Source organism: Spinacia oleracea, chromosome 3 (genome assembly GCF_020520425.1).
Source record: "Spinacia oleracea cultivar Varoflay chromosome 3, BTI_SOV_V1, whole genome shotgun sequence".
NCBI lineage: Eukaryota > Viridiplantae > Streptophyta > Magnoliopsida > Caryophyllales > Amaranthaceae > Spinacia > Spinacia oleracea.
Window position 1 is genome coordinate 150,945,592 of NC_079489.1, and position 17,563 is coordinate 150,963,154.

The 17,563-nt window shown below is 29.2% G+C and overlaps 1 protein-coding gene across 2 annotated transcripts; it reads right to left on the reverse strand.

The window, feature by feature from the left end:
* Positions 1-2,468: 2,468 nt before the first annotated feature.
* On the reverse strand, positions 2,469-14,987 carry LOC110800822 (probable inactive purple acid phosphatase 27). 2 transcript variants are annotated; one of them, XM_056840926.1, is made up of 12 exons: positions 14,740-14,987; positions 13,498-13,589; positions 10,070-10,142; positions 9,448-9,570; positions 9,239-9,331; positions 8,996-9,125; positions 7,428-7,509; positions 6,303-6,435; positions 5,526-5,731; positions 4,051-4,176; positions 3,662-3,971; positions 2,469-2,836 (listed from the first exon to the last, which is right to left on the reverse strand). In XM_056840926.1, the coding sequence occupies exons 1-12, from the start codon at positions 14,944-14,946 to the stop codon at positions 2,531-2,533; spliced, it is 1,881 nt and encodes a 626-aa protein (XP_056696904.1). In that variant the 5' UTR covers positions 14,947-14,987; the 3' UTR covers positions 2,469-2,530. The 2 variants fall into 2 exon arrangements, with proteins under 2 accessions (XP_056696904.1, XP_056696905.1); XM_056840927.1 differs by lacking the exon at positions 9,448-9,570.
* Positions 14,988-17,563: the final 2,576 nt, after the last annotated feature.

Consider the following 17,563-nt stretch of genomic DNA (forward strand, 5'->3'; position numbering starts at 1 on the left):
ATTGAGGAAATACTGGGATCTTGTCTTGCGGTCTGGGCTGGAGTGTGTTGGGCCTGGACCGTGTGTGGAGAAGGGGTGGAGATGCAGCGTGACACACCAAGAAGGGGAACAACAACATGGTGGCCAGTCCGTAGGTTGGGCGTGGCGGATTCCTCAGGCCCCCGGCCCAACCGCGGACAAGGTGGCTCAGTGAACCGTGGTGGGTTCTGAACTGAGCCGCCTGGTCGTGGCCCACGAGTGTTATTCTGTGCATGGTGTAGCCAAACAGGATAATGAAGTGGGCTGGGCTCAATTGAGTCAAGAAAAGAGTAAGCAGAAACATTAAACTGGGCCAGATTTCTAAATGGGAAAGTATGTTCATCAAAGGTAACATTTCTGAAATAATTATTTTCATAGTAAACAAGTTTAAGCATTTGTACCCCCTATGGTTAGGCGGATATCCTAAAAACACACAAGGGGTTGACCGGGGGGCTAACTTATGTGGAGCCGTGGCCGAGAGGTTAGGAAAACACAGACACCCGAAAATCCTAATATGGTCATATGAGGGGATTTTAAGGAATAAAACTTCTGCAGGAGTCTTATTTGCGAGTGTCTTAGTGGGTAAGATATTAACTAAATATGTTTCCGTTTCTAATGAATCTACCCAATAGGTGGGAGGTAGGGAAGCATGAAAGAGGAGAGTGCGAGACATATTATTTAAAGTCTTAATCATGCGTTTGACTTTACCATTTTGGGATGAGGTATGAGGACAGGAAAACCTAAAGACCATTCCGTTTTGGACACAAAACAATTTAAATGGGTCGTTGTCAAAATTCCCTCCCATGGTCACATTGAAAAGATTTAACATGGCGTTCAAATTGAGTGATGACATATTGTCGGAAATTTAAGAAGGATTTGAAAGCTTGAGATTTGTATTGTAGTGGTATAGTCCAAACAAAATGCGTAAAATCATCTATAAGTACCAAATAATATTTATTACCATTATTGCTACGAACCGGGAAAGTCCATAGACCGGCATGAATAATATCAAAAGCAGAAGAAGGAGTACTTAATAAATTATGAAACGGCAAACGAGAATGTTTTCCTAACTGACAAGGGATTTATTTGTTCGGATTAGGGTTTCAATTCGATTGTTTTTGGGAGGGTTTTTCTTGTTTTGAGCATTAATTACGTACTTTACATAGTAGTAGGATTTATTTCTTGACATTATTAGGGTTTTGATTAATGTTAATGAGAAGGTCTTTCTTGTTTTAAGCATTACATTGAACATCGATCGTTCGTAAAGTACAATTTAATTAAATATGAGAATATTTCAGGGTAAATCGACTCAAAGAATATAGTATTTGTACTCTGTTACGATAGCATATACGGAGTATATTATGTTAATATAATATACATATATAAAGAAGGCATATTTGCTAAAATATTAGAGCGTCACGTCGGAAATCTAATGGTTTCGACCAATGAAAAATAAGATTTCTAATTTATTTTTGAATTAAAAAAATCAAGTGCCACGTAGATATTTAATTAATTAATTATTAATATATACAACTCCATCTATAATCAAACACTAAAATAATTTTAAAAAAAAAAATCTAAAATAAAATCCATCCAAAATCAAACGCTAATCTAAAATAAAATTCAATCCAAAATTAAACACTAATCCAATATACAACTTCATCCAAAATCAAACACTCTAATAATAAATAAATAAATCTAAAATGAAATTCAATCCAAAAAAAAAAACTAATCTAAACTATTATATAAATATAACAGTTGATATGTATAAGAGTTTTATTTTAACTTTACAATTTAATAGAATCTGTGCATCATTAATCCAACATCAAACACTAATCTAAAATAAAATTCAATCCAAAATCAAACACTAATCCAATAATAGAGCGCCACGTAGGAAATCTAATGGTTTCGGCCAATGAAAATTAAGATTTCGTAATTATTTTTGAATTAAAGAAGTCGGGTGCCATGTAGATAAATATATTAGGTGCTATGTAAATATTTTTATTAATTAATTACTAATATTACGCATATACAACTTCATCAAAAAAACAAACACTCTAATGATTAAAAAATAAATCTAAAATAATCCAAAATAAATCTAATATAATAAAATAAAAAAAGCAAATGGTATATATAGGAGTTTTATTTTAACTTAACAATTGAGTATAATCTGTGCATCACACGGGCTAAAATCTAGTATATCATAATATTCTAGGATATACATAGTTATCGAATTAGCCTTCCCATGTAATATTCATACGGAGTTACGTTCATTAATGAGAATATCAAAGTTTGAGCGCTATTTGTCATGGTATCATGAGCATTGGTTGAAAAACTCAAATTTTTTATTATTGAAGTATTGTTTTATTGATGGTTCTATTATGGAACCTACAAAAAAGACGCTACAAAGATGAAACATTGGGTTAAATAAGGATTATGCAAATGATTCATTTGATTAAATAAGTGACTAATATCTTGTTCTTAATTTCCCCATTTTGAAAAATACATTATCTTAGGTTGCTGAAGTGTAGGGTTCACAACCGTCATGAACACAAGCCAATACATCCCTATAATCTCTAGAGATAGTAAAAGAATCATAAACTTTTCCATCATTACTCTTCTTGTACTCGAACAACAAAGACGAGTGGTTAAATGCTGTGAGCTTCACAAACCCGAAATCATAGTCTTGGTATAAACTCCACACTGTTTTTAATGGACTAAACTTTGACAAATGACTTCCTCCGCCTCCTGCGACTACATGGATTGTTCCGTTCACAACTCCTGAGTAGTGAGATTTCTCGTCATTCACACATTGATTCTGCACCAACACATAATGGTTCTCATTAGCAAAAAAAACAATAACTAATGATTTTGGGAAAAATTTGATTTTAATAATCCTACATTTGACCGGTTTTCTTTTATTAATCCCACCAATCCGCGGACTATGAACCGTGGTGCACGTAGAGCATGGTGCACCAAAAGAACATATGTGCATACACAAAAGAACATGACACTACGGCAAAAGAACATGCGAATAATATTTCATTTTTTTGTTATAAAAATAATATATTATTTTACTATTTATTAAAAACCTAAATAAAAAAATTACTCATGTTCTTATGGTGCACCATGCTCTATGTGCACCATTATGTGCACCATGGTCCACCTTCTAAATTGCGTAATCCCACGTATGAATTTTTCAATAATCCAATCTTTTGGACCTATTCTCTTTTTAGTGGTCCTAACGGGTAACCAACCCGTTGTAGCAGATTACCTTGACACGTGTCACTCTCTTGTTGGTTCAATTTTTTGAAATTTTGTTTTTCCTTTTCCTCCTTTTCTTTCCTTCAAGCCGACATACCTCTCTCCTTTAATGATCTGACGACTAAGTGAGGCATAATGGTTCGTGAGTGAGCTTTTTGGGGTGAATAAGTAATTAAAAAAAATAAAATAACTAGTTCTGCAGGTGGATGTTCATAAGGGACCAATTAAAAGAGAATAGGTCCAAAAGATTAGATTATTAAAAAATATATCGTATGTGGGATTAAAATAGAGAAATGTCCAAAGATTGAATTATTAGAATCAATTATTTAATGATATGATTTTAAACATCTGAGAATTAAGGAGTTATTATTATATATACCTGGTAAATAGGGCATGTCCTTTCATAGCTATGGACATGACCCCAAAATGCCATATCAACTTTGTACTTCTGCCATAGTTTTTGAAGGTCATCCCTACCCATTGGCTCTTCGAAAGATCCTTCCATGCCATACCATGCATTAGAGGAGTACCCAAGGGGTCTATGACCCGCGAAGATTAGCCAAGGTTGCTTGTGTCTATTTGCTGATGCAAGGCATTCTTCGAGGAATTTGAATTGTTCAGTGCCTGCTCTCCAATCATGTTCTGTGTCTGCTATACAAAAGTGAAACATTCCGTAATCTGCTGAGTACCTATATGTGCATTGTATTGTGAGCAAGTTTTGTATTTACAAAATATATTAACAAAGTTACAGCTTCGATCTGGACTCACCAAAACTTAGCCCTATTTTTAGCAGGAACATAAAACTCTGTTTCTGCAGGGACACCACATTCACCTCCCGAGTCATCAGTTTGGTAAAAGGATCCAGAATTTGGTGAATCGCGCTCATGGTTACCGCTATACATGTTAATAACATAATATATCTTAATACAAAGAATCTTTACAGTACATTATTAAAAGTAAATGAAAGAAAGAAAGAAAAGTTAGTTTAGCTTTCGTTCTGTTCGACTTATTTTGACTTATTTCAGACAAAATAAGTTAAGTTAAGCTCAGATAAGTTGAGATAAGTTCAGTTAAGTTCATATAAGTTCAGTTAATATAAATTCAGCAAAAATAAGTTTTTTCAAACCTTTTCACACACAAATAAATTTATTTCGGACAAAATAAGTTTTTTTAGATAAAATAAATTCAGTTAAGTTCAGATAATATAAGGCTCTGTTTGGCAATACTAGCTGAAATTTAGCTGAAACTGATAAATTAGCTGAAACTGATAAGGTGCTGAAACTGATAAGGTGGTTGTTTGCTTAACTGTTTGGTAAAAATAATTTATGAATTACCTGAAACTAGTTGTTCATCCGTAATATATTTAATTTGATATTTGAATATAATTAGATATTAAAATATCAAATTAAATATATCTAAGAATAAAATACTTAGTATACTCCATATCTCCATATCTAAGTATTTTATACGGAATAGTATTTTCTTAAAAAATAATCATATCCCTTTCTTGTTTATTGATGGTACCGAAGGGATTTATGAATTGTTTTACAAACATAAAAAATATAAGTGCGATAATTCCCTTCACACTCATCATCTTCCTCCAGACCCCAACCATCACAACCAGACCCCAACTACATCTTCTTATATGTTTTTCCAATTCCATTTGTGGATTTAATTTCAAGATCAAAGGTTTCTAGAAATCGATGAAAAGTCACCCACTCTCTTTTTCATGGGTAAATCACAAGGTAGTTCAGATCATCTCAATTTTTTTTCATTGCTCAACTCTTTCGATTTTAATTTGTCAAGATTTAGGGTCTGACCCCCTTAATACTCCACCAAATTTAAAATTTCCTTTTAATTTTCATAACTACTTTAACTTAACAACAAAAATAGCAGAGATATTATGGAGTTTGTAGATTAGTTCGCATCTTTTTCTATATGCACTACACTTTCCACAGTTTTACAATACCTTGCAATATGATGTTACTCCGTATTTATTTTTCACGGAAGAAAAAAATTTCAGGAGCTGAAAGTGAAACGTTAATCAGAGTAATGTTTCAAAAACAGTCATCTTATTCACCTTAAATTTAATTTCAGCTCTTTACTAAACACTTCTAATCTTTTAAGTTGACTTATATTATTAGCACCTAATCATTTAAGGGGACTGAAAGTGTTTGCCAAATAGAGCCTAAATTCAGTCGAAATAAGTCCAATAGAACGGAGTCTTAAAGTATAGATTATACCTTGCAACCATAAAGGGCACAACTGATGCTATTGGCTCAACTTGTGCAGTGTATTGGTCCCACTGTGAGATGTATCCATTGGCATACGGCATATCCCCTATCAAGAACACGGCATCAATGTTGTCAATATCGTTAACAAGTTGGTCTGTGGTGTTTAGTGATCCTGGTTGGTAATCAGCATACTCATTTGATCCATCTCGTTCAGCCTGAAAATAATAAAAACTAAAAAGTGATTTTACGAACATACTACCTCCGTTCCTTAATGTTCTTTACGCTTACTATTTGCACGAACTCCAATACAATATTTAACCACTTATATATCCATTTTCGTATGTGAAAAAATTATTAAGGATAACATTTTGAAAATACATAACGAGACCAATCTAACAAGATCTTACATGATAACATTTTGATGTATATAACAATGAGAATCTAAGGTTAAAGTTTTCATACTTTGGACACATATTCCAAAGCGTAAAGAACATTTAGGAACGGAGGGGATATATATTTTCTATCTTCTGGTCTTTTGGTATGTAGTGTACGTCAACAAGGTAAATGCAGTCATGCAGAAACATTAATATATCAACTTTGTCTGTCATGACATTCTTAGCACTGCTAGGTTGTTTAGAAACTGTTGTATTAGGAAGTGTTCTAGAGATTCTGTTAGTTGTGCCCATGCCATAGCTGTTAGGAATAGGTTGTAACTGTTTCTTTTTCTTTGTTTGTAATTACTGCCAATAAAAAAAAAAAAAAAAAACTTTGTGTAAGTTGCAATACCTTTCCCATGTCACCGAAAATAATAACACGTTGTAAGGAGCTTTGTCCCGGATATGGTGGTGACTTAAACTGATACTTCTTGCTCCAAATGTACGACCCATTAGACAAGAGATGACCCATTCTATACGAATATCTGAAAAACATACATCCAATGTGTTAAGGGTATGATCCACATGTGAGTTGGAAATAGTTGTCCCACATGGAAGAAATTAGAGAGAGAGATTGACTAACATATAAGATTGATGGACTACTCCTTCTATCACCAATTGGTTTTAGGATGGAAACCCGTCAGGCTTATATGTAGTCAATATTTTCTCATGTACGGGCTTGTGTATGGCCCGATGAGTTTATCACAATGACACAAAGATCGAGATTAATATCGCGTTGTTGTGATATACTCCCTCCGTCCCAAATTTATAGTCTTGTTTCCTTATTTGGATATCACCTTTTCATATACTATATTCCACTTTTTTACACTTTCCTTACACTATATTCTATTTTCCCACTTTCTCATACACTTTCCCATTTTTCTATACAATATATTCCACTTTTCTTAAAACTAGTCATTAGCGCGCACGATCCCCCAAGGTATTAAAACATTGTTTAGTAAAATGACATTTACAAATTTATGGTGAACTCTAGGAAAACAAAGCTAAAGCTTGATTTGCTCGTAATTGATAATATGTGATTATAAATACGTTTACAAGAGGTTTCATTGATATTTTAACATTCCACGTGCAACATTAAGCTCTCCGAAATTGTTATTGCAGTATTCCACATGGAACATTAGCAACGTGCTTAGGTTGAAAATGGAAGGGGGAGCATCTCATAAAAAAACAAAGACAAAAAGAAGGGTTAAAATAGACATTACACTATTGATAAGAATAAGACAAAAGAAAAACAAAAAAGGAATTTAGAGGTATGTAGGTAATTGCACTATTGGGTGAATAGTAATAGAAGTTCAAGACTTTATAAGTGTTAGGATTCGAGTTTTTAATCAAACATAACTACTACAATTTTGGGACGGAGCGAGCACATTATAAGCCACCTAGCTATATATAGTGTATGTAAAATCAGTAAATGGAAGTAATTAATATGAGCATATATATATATATATATACATACTTGGTATTGCGCCACAAATCTTTGAGGAAGCTAGTGTGTATGAATCCAGGATCACGCCAACCAACTGTTCGTGCAGGTGCAGCTACATGATAGGGAAAACACAAGGATCATATCATTATCATACACTTGTTCATGTTGAAATTTTGTTCTGTAAAGACATCATATGCTGAAACTTTTACTCCGTAGTACAGATCGAGGAAACATACCATGTTAGAAGTTATACTCAAAATTAGTGGTTAGTGGTCCTTAATTTTAGGAACATGATTAGCTATTCATATTATTAGAGCAAGATCAAGGGGTCTTGGCTTAACATTTTCTTCAATTGCCATGTCAGCATTTCATTAATATTTAATAATTAAATTATTGTTAAGACTCCTTAAAATTCAATCAAATTTAGCTCTTCACCCATTAAATCATTTAAGGCTTGTAAATTTATGTAAAATATCATTTTATTATGTAATTTAACTCACATACTAAGTTTTAAGTTGAGTCTTAAGTTTTCAAGACTCAGTTTAAGACTTTGATAAGACTCGTCTACTTCAATGTTACAATTTCTGTATGTTTGATCTTAAGACTGATGAATCATATGCCATGTCAGCACACACTCAAGTCTTAAAACTTGGGGCTGATCATGCTCTTAGTGGAAAATAATGTGTTAATGGGTTATTCCACATTCTAACAATGTAGTACTCCCTCCGTTCCTAAATGATGTATCCGTTTCCATTTTAAGCGTTCCTTTTTGGTGTATCCGTTTCTATTTTTGGACATACATTTTATCTTAAAATACCCTTACCTTTCTATCTAATTACCAAAATACATAAAGATTCCCCACCTAAATTTCCCCACCCCTATTATTTAATTCTTTTCCCTTCCTCATATACCCACTCTCTCACCTCCTTTATCACCCATCATTATCACTCCTCTCTTCTACCTTATTTCTTTATTATTTTCTCTCTTCTTTTTTTATTATAATCTTTTACATACAATCATTTTTCTTACCCCCAATCATTTCACTTATACCAATACAAATTAAGATTTCAATTTTCTTAAAAACACCACCATTTTCCAAATGGATACATCATTTAGGAACGGAGGGAGTATGTTTTATGAGCCTATAAAGTTCTTTTAATTAATTGGATTGAATCAAGTAAGTAGTAGTACTCCCTCCGTTCCTAAATACGTGTCCAGTTTGGACATTTACACGGTAATTAATAAAATTGAATGGTGCGTAAGAGGTAATGATTGTGAATGATTTCTTTTGGGGAAAGGAAAAAGTAGATAATTGTTTATTAATAAAGTATATATAAAAGTGGATGTGGTGATTGAAAAGTGGTAAAAGTGTAGAATGTGTAAGAAAAAGTAATAATGATTTATATAAAAGTGGGAAAAGTGTGTGGAAAAGTGTATGGAAAAGTGGAAAATGTGTATGTCCAAAAATGAAAACTAGACACTTATAAGGGAACGCTATTTATGGGAACTGGACACGTATTTAGGAACGGAGGGAGTATAATTTTGCTACATTCTTTCCCCTCTCTCATAGTCTCATCTCTATTATAATTTCAACATACCACACATTTGGTTGCGAGTAAATGTCAGAGTTCCTGCAGGTGATCGCATGGTATCAGCACCAGGAAGACCCCACTCTACGAAAGGAACTGCTTCATCTATATCATACCCACTCGTCCATGTTACTGTCATCTGCATATATAACAGAACCATTCATTTGTAAGGGTCGGTTGTACTGATCAAATGTTACAACTTACAACTTACAACCTTGTGTTTTTAGAATTGAAGAAGAAACATATATATACCACATCCCAAGTATCTGCTAGAGCAAGGCGAGGATAGACAGGTGCTTTAGGATTTGCAAATGATATGGTGTTAGAAACTGCAATTAACTTTGGCTACAAAAACATTCATATTATATTAATCAAAGTTAGGATTAATACATAATCAAAGGTATAGTAATACAACTATATTATTCAGATTTATAAGCATTAAAAATTCTGAAAAAACTCACAGTAGATAATCCACCAGAAAACAATGCAAAGGAGAAATCAGATCGTTGATTGATCATTTGAAACTTCAGAGTGGATTTCCCAGTTTTCTGGTAGTCTGGATTCGAGTAATTTGCATATTGGTACTGAAATTCAATAAGTAATGACAACATTAAGTAACACTTAGCACGTTTTTTTTTAACGAAAATGATAAAGGTCGCAACATGCGACCTTTAAGCCGTGTCACAATGATGACATGTCATGCTTATGTGTCATAATTTAAATTGAAAACTAAAATATTTAACTTATATAACCTATTATACATATTACAAAAATAGGTAGAAAAATCTTAATATTCTAAATTGTTTCTTTCTTTCTTTATATCGATAACCTTATTTACTATTTTCATAGTAAAAATATTGCATTTATAGTAAAAATATTCTGATGACGCATAGCCCATGTGGCACATATATGTACCGATTAAACTGCGACACATAAGATTGCGACAACTAAAAGTTGTCGCAACTTGTGACCTTTATCATCACCTTTTTTTAATGTCTAGATGACCGCATTTACGTGCATATATTAGCTAAAAGATTAAAGACAACGCATTTTGTAAAATGCTAATTACGTGGTAAGCAATACCTTAATGGGTGCAGTGCAAATAAAAGGCTTTAGGACTCTTGAGTTACCAACTTCTTCACAGTTTGTGGATGCACTGCCATGTATAAACCGAATATCACGGTTCAGGAACTTGAAAGATAAGAAATCTCTTGGAAATTCAATACATGTTTAAAATTATACTACTTCTTTTTATTTCTATTTTACAAGGAACTATTGAGATTATTAGCATATACTTGTATAATCTTTTGGTGTCCCCTGTAGAAAAGACTAAAAAGCTCTTTCTAACCGCAAACTATATTGGCATGTATTAGTCAATACCACGTACAATATAAAGTCAAAAAGGAAATCAATCAATAGCCAATTTTATTTCTATCTAGATAGGCCCCACGCACGCACGGATATTATAAAATTATAATTTGACCATTTTTTATAAAATATTTAAGTAACAAATAATTGTTCATTAATAAAGTAATATGGAGTACAAAAGATCGATTTTGACATATTTTCAAAAGATTAATAAAGTTTTGGTCCAATATACTAATCTTTCCATAAAAAGTTATTGAAACAAATTAATTAAAAAAAAAGTTTTGGTGGGAAAATTTTTCACTAGGAAGTGACGTGTATTATTCCTGGTATCTGTTTTAGTATAATATAAACAATTTTCATTTTTTATATAATTCGCACGTCATCGTGTGCAAAAAATGTAGTAAAGCCCTGTTCTTTAGAGCTGAACTGAACTGAACTGAATGCTCCTGAACTGAACTTAACTGAACTGAACTGAACTGAATGCTCCTGAACTGAACTGAACTGAACTAAAATTAACTTAACAGGATATATTAATAATGAATAAATAAATAATAATGAATAAATAAATAATAAATAATAAATAGTAAATAGTAAATAGTAAATAGTAAATAAATAATAAATAATAAATAATAAATAATAAATAATAAATAATAAATAAATAATAAATAATAAATAATAAATAATAAATAACAAATAACAAATAATAAATAATAAATAATAAATACTAAATACTAAATAATAAATAATAAATAATAATAATAATAATAATAATAATAATAAATAATAAATAATAATAATAATAAATAATAAATAATAAATAATAAATAATAAATAATAAATAATAAATAATAAATAATAAATAATAAATAATAAATAATAAATAATAATAATAAATAATAAATAATAATAATAAATAATAAATAATAAATAATAAATAATAAATAATAAATAATAAATAATAAATAATAATAATAAATAATAAATAATAAATAATAATAATAAATAATAAATAATAAATAATAATAATAAATAATAAATAATAAATAATAAATAATAAATAATAAATAATAAATAATAAATAATAAATAATAAATAATAAATAATAAATAATAAATAATAAATAATAAATAATAAATAATAAATAATAAATAATAATAATAATAATAAATAATAAATAATAAATAATAAATAATAAATAATAAATAATAATAATAAATAATAAATAATAAATAATAAATAATAAATAATAAATAATAAATAATAAATAATAAATAATAAATAATAAATAATAAATAATAAATAATAAATAATAAATAATAAATAATAAATAATAAATAATAAATAATATAATAAATAATAATAATAAATAATAAATAATAAATAATAAATAATAAATAATAAATAATAAATAATAAATAATAAATAATAAATAATAAATAATAAATAATAAATAATAAATAATAAATAATAAATAATAAATAATAAATAATAAATAATAAATATAATATAATAATAATAATAATAATAAATAATAAATAATAAATAATAAATAATAAATAATAATAATAAATAATAAATAATAAATAATAAATAATAAATAATAAATAATAATAATAAATAATAAATAATAAATAATAAATAATAAATAATAAATAATAAATAATAAATAATAAATAATAAATAATAAATAATAAATAATAAATAATAAATAATAAATAATAAATAATAAATAATAAATAATAAATAATAAATAATAAAATAATAAATAATAAATACTAAATAATAAATAATAAATAATAAATAATAAATAATAAATAATAATATATTAAATAATTAATATTAAATAATTAATAATTAATTATAATTAATATATAATAATTAATAACTAATAATACAAAAGTGTTAACTAATAACTAAATAATAATTATTAATTAATAACTAAATAACTACAAAATAAATGATAATAATAATTTGTAATTGATTACTGGAGTAGATAATTACAATAAATGATAAATAATAATTAATAAATAATAATTAATAATTAATATATACTCCGTAATAATTAATAAATAATAATAATAAATGTTAACTAATAACTAAATAATACGTAGTAGTTATTAATTAATAACTAAATAACTACTACCTCCGTTCCTAAAAGTTCTTTACGCTTTCCGTTTTAGTCCGTTCCTGAAAGTTCTTTACACTCCTACTTTATTCCATTTTTACTCTTATTTGGCCCACCATAACTTACCCACTCACAATACTTTAATATTAGTTTCCACCCACTCACATTATTGGACAATTTATAGCCACTCATTTTCCATTTGTTACCCCACCATCACATGTTCACCAAAATTCCTTAATTACCGTGCAAATAGTAACCGTAAAGATCATTTAGGAACGGAGGTAGTATATAATAAATGATAATAATAATAATAATAATTTGTAATTGATTACTAAATAATTACAATAAATGATAAATAATAATAATTCATAGTTAATAACTAATACGGAGTAATCCGTAACTAATTAATAAAAATAATAATAAATTATATTAATTATTAATAAATAATTAGTTATAAATAATAATGATAAGTAATATAATAATATAAATATAAATATAAATAATAAGTAATATAATAATATAATAATGTAAATATAAATAATAAGTAATACAATAATATAAATAATAATATAAGTAATATTAATAATAATAATAATAATAATGATATTATTATTATTATTATTATTATTATTATTATTATTATTATTATTATTATTATTATTATTATTATTATTATTAAGTTAAATTGAATTGAATTAAACTGAACTGAACTTAATGCTCCTGAACTGAACTGAATTAAACTGAACTGAATGCTCCTGAACTGAACTGAACTGAACTGAATTGAATGCTCTTGAACTGAACTGAACTGAACTGCCAAATAAGTCCTGAAACTGAAATTAAGCCAAAAAGAACAGGGCCTAAATACTAACAAACTCCCACTTGGCTACTATATAATTTTTATAGAGGGGTGAGAATTTGTGGTCAAAGTTTTTAAAGTTTGACCTAAAAAAGAGGTTGTGAAACAATATTTAAGTAGAATATAATGTGTTGCTTAAGCAGAGAGAAGTGTATCGAGTACTTGAACTTTGCCGGCGAAAATATTCCAATCCAGTCATCTGAATATGGTCGGGGAGATCGGAGCTCCACGGTAACCCATTCAGTATCCTCAATCTGCAACCAAATTCGAACAATTAAATAAAAAGTATAAAAAATTAGTACAAATGAATGCATTACAAATGATTATAAATCTAAAAGCCCATATTACAACCATTATCCACATACGTCGACACAGAAATATTTTACTCAATGTGGGAAAAAAAAACCAAGTTTAACGTATAATCCTCGCTAGCCAAAAATAGAAAAAACTCCTTCATATGACATTCCTACTTTTGTGAGGATGAGTTAGCAAGATGACGATGTAAATAGGAAAACAATGTGCAATTAAAATGATGATTGTACTATCACCGTAGGAGTGGTTAATCAATGAGGTATTGACCTAGTTGTTGAAACTGGGAGTTTATATTATCTATATAATTTGTTTCAGTACTAATTGAGATTGACAAGGGTAGTTAAGAGTTTCTTGCTCCTTAACCAAGGTCTCGGGTTCGAGCCTTGAGTATGGAAAAAATCTCAATTGGGAGGGATGCTGCCCATCGAGGTAACCATGCACACTTTCACAGAAGATTAGTCCACTCGCCGAAGACAGTGAGAACTCCTCCTACTTAATAGAACCAAAAATATATATAATAGGTTTCAGGTTCCCATTTCCAGCCTCATTAATATTACGGTATTACCCCTTGTGGCTTAATTCGCACCTAAAAAATAAAAATATGTATGGACTAGTTAAGAAGGAACATTTTATGATAATCATGTGGGATTTGTTATTCCCCACGATTAAACGTGCGATCTTGTTAAATTTATTGGAGTAATTTCAGATTTCTGTTACAAGTACAAAAGAGATTCATACTAAAACTTCTCTACTTGTACAACTGTACAAGTGAGTTTCCAACACAACCCCAGAAAGAAAAACCTTATCCGTAATGCATAGTGAGATTCAAACTTGTGACCTCCAAATCACAAAGTAAATTCTCTATAAACATGTGCCTGTAATGGTTACTTTATACGAAGTACTCCATGTAATTAAGTTTCAATTATTTATTTACATTTTCCAAAAGAATTGTTCAAACTGAAATTGTTTGTCGTTTGAGATTGAGTGTGCCCAAGCACCTCGGTGTACAATAAATACGATGAACATCCGGACAAAAAAATATGTTGAAAATGAGAAGAAGAAGAAGAAGAAGAAGAAGAAGAAGAAATATACCTTCAAACCCAGCAACGTAGGAGAAACTTGAATGGAGGCCTTGTTGTGAAGAGCTAAAGTTGTGCTCAAAATGTCAATCTTTGATAATGGTTGGACACCATGATGTAAATCATTACTATGTGCCAATGTTTTTGAAGAATTAAATAAAAATAATATTGTTGTGAACAATACTACAAATTTTAGTGATTGGTTCTTCTTCTTCCCCATTGTTACTAGTTTACTCCTTTTATTAGAGTGTGATTCATCATGATGTACGTGTTAGTGATAGTCTATTTATATACAAGGACCTTCACATTGATAATTAATAAAGTAATTAATAATTAAGGGTGATGATAAAGGTCACAAGTTGCGACAATATTTAGTTGTCGCAATCTTACGTGTCGGAGTTTAATTGGTGCATATAGGCGCCACGTAGGCTATGAGTCATCATAATATTTTTACTACCAATGCAAAAAATTTACTATGCAAATATGTAAATAAGGTAATCGGTATAAAGAAATAAACAAATTAGAATATTAATATTTTCCTACCTTTATTTTAAACATGTATAATAAGATATATAAATTAAATATTTTAGATTCCAATTTAAATCATGACACATAAGCATGCCATGTCATCATTGTGACACGGCTTAAAGGTCGCATGTTGCGACCTTTATCATTTTCGAATAATTAATACAAGTATATTATAGTTTTCGTACTATCTATCTATTGCCAATAATTTTAAATCTAACCATCTTCAGTTGATCTTTTACGTATAGCCGTACCGTTTTAAATTAAATAACATGAAAAACTGTAATGGTTAATTAATTATTAACTTGGCATCTGAGAATTAAGAGCATGTCACATACATAGTACTCCGTAACTATAAATAGAGCTAGCATTCTTTGACATACAAGATATGAAATCAATCGAATATGATCCGTTCAGATTAATTTGTCATACTATATACAATTATATATCTTATTATTTACATAGTTTTGGTAAACTTTACGAATATAAAATCAATACGGGACCAACCACGGACACGAAGTATGATACGTAGTAGCATGAAATAATAAAACATTACAAGTGAATAATAAATAAATAAAATAAATAAATAAAAAGGCCTAGCTAAAGCAAGGCAAAAAGGTAAAACTCTTTAAAAAAAGAAAAAGAAAAAGAAAAAGAAAAAGATGGATATAGGGAAAGGTTGAACACTTCTTCGGTTCTTCCTAGTTCATAAGAATCATACACATCTTCTTAGACCCTTATAAGACTATTATTTTTTGCATAATTCTTTTGCTTATTACTTATTCTTGTTAAAATCCGGATTAGACCAAATTAGGTCAAAAAAAAAAAAAAACAGACCTAAATCAGAATGGACTAAAAAAATCTGAAAACATATTAACACAAATCATTCAAACCAAACCAAACTAAAAACTAGAAAATTCAGACAATGGCAGATGAGAGGAACAACTTACTCAGAAAGTACGTTATGGGAAACTCTAAGAAATTAACGATACTTCTTTATCTTTTGAGTTGTTCTGTCGGATCGGTCGCTCAAGATCTTTGGCCTCTACCGGACCCGATGAAAAAAACGGGATCACTTCTTATGGACTCGTTGAAAATGATTCTTATCTAATTCATATATACGGAGTAGTTAATTTGTGATGCCAATTAAATCATTTTTATGAGGGAGAGATATTAACAAGGAAAATGCAATTAAGTTGTAGAATATTCACCCAAATTTTGGAATTAAATAAATCAATTAATTGAAAAATGTTCATAGTAGGTCATAGCTCCATAATCCATATCCACGACTTCAATTTTAATGAGAAAAATGTTCTAGTGTCTTACCCGAATTAATGTGCTAAACCAAATCATATCCATTCAAAAATGTTCTAGTGTCTTACTCTGAGAGTATGAAGTATAGGGAACCCTCCATTAAAGTGTCTCTGACAAGAATTGAACAAATAACACATGCCATCGGTCATTGAGTGATCCCAAATTTCCAAGTCCAGACGCCTAGCAAAATTTATCCTCACCAACTAAAATACACTTGGGAAAACCCAAAAAATAAGATCTAAATCTTGAAATTTGAAAAGAAAAAGTGTACCTAATATTAAACTCACTCTAATTAGAATTAAACATGTGATAGCTTATGATTAAAGTTTAAAACTTCAGTAGTTGATCACAGTGTTAATTTTGGTTGGCAACTTTAAGTAAAGGGGGCTTGGTGAATTAAAATAACTAAAATGTATAAATAATAACACCAAAAATCACGAGGGTGATGTTGTTTCCAGCAATCGACCCAAAAGCCACAAATAATTAGCACATAAAAAAACTAAAAGTAACAAATTAAAAGGCTCAAAAAAGTTGAAAGTATTTCAATCAATTGTTTGATGTATTGGCTGCCACCTATTTCGGTAATAAATAAAGATAGAAAATTGGGGAATAAACTTTATAATAAGATAATGAAGGTTCACTTTAGACAAAAGGTCTTGCGCGCACAAGGTGTACAATAAATTTATTGTACACCGAGATAACTTTTACCCATTTTTTCGTAACTTTAACCTAGTTTTGATTACCTTTTATATTGGTAAAAAAAAGTTGATAGAAATGATTAAATGATTAATTTTATACATTATTAGTGGTTTTGAAGAAATATGTTTTTACTGAAATGAAAAAAATGTATCACTAAAAAATAGATAACTTTTACACGTATAAGCTTAACTTTTAAACATTTTGAGTTAACTTTTACTCCGGTGTACAATATTTTGTAAATAAGAATTTGTGCACTTTAGAATAGATTTGTATTAACATTGGTTGATTACCACTGTCTT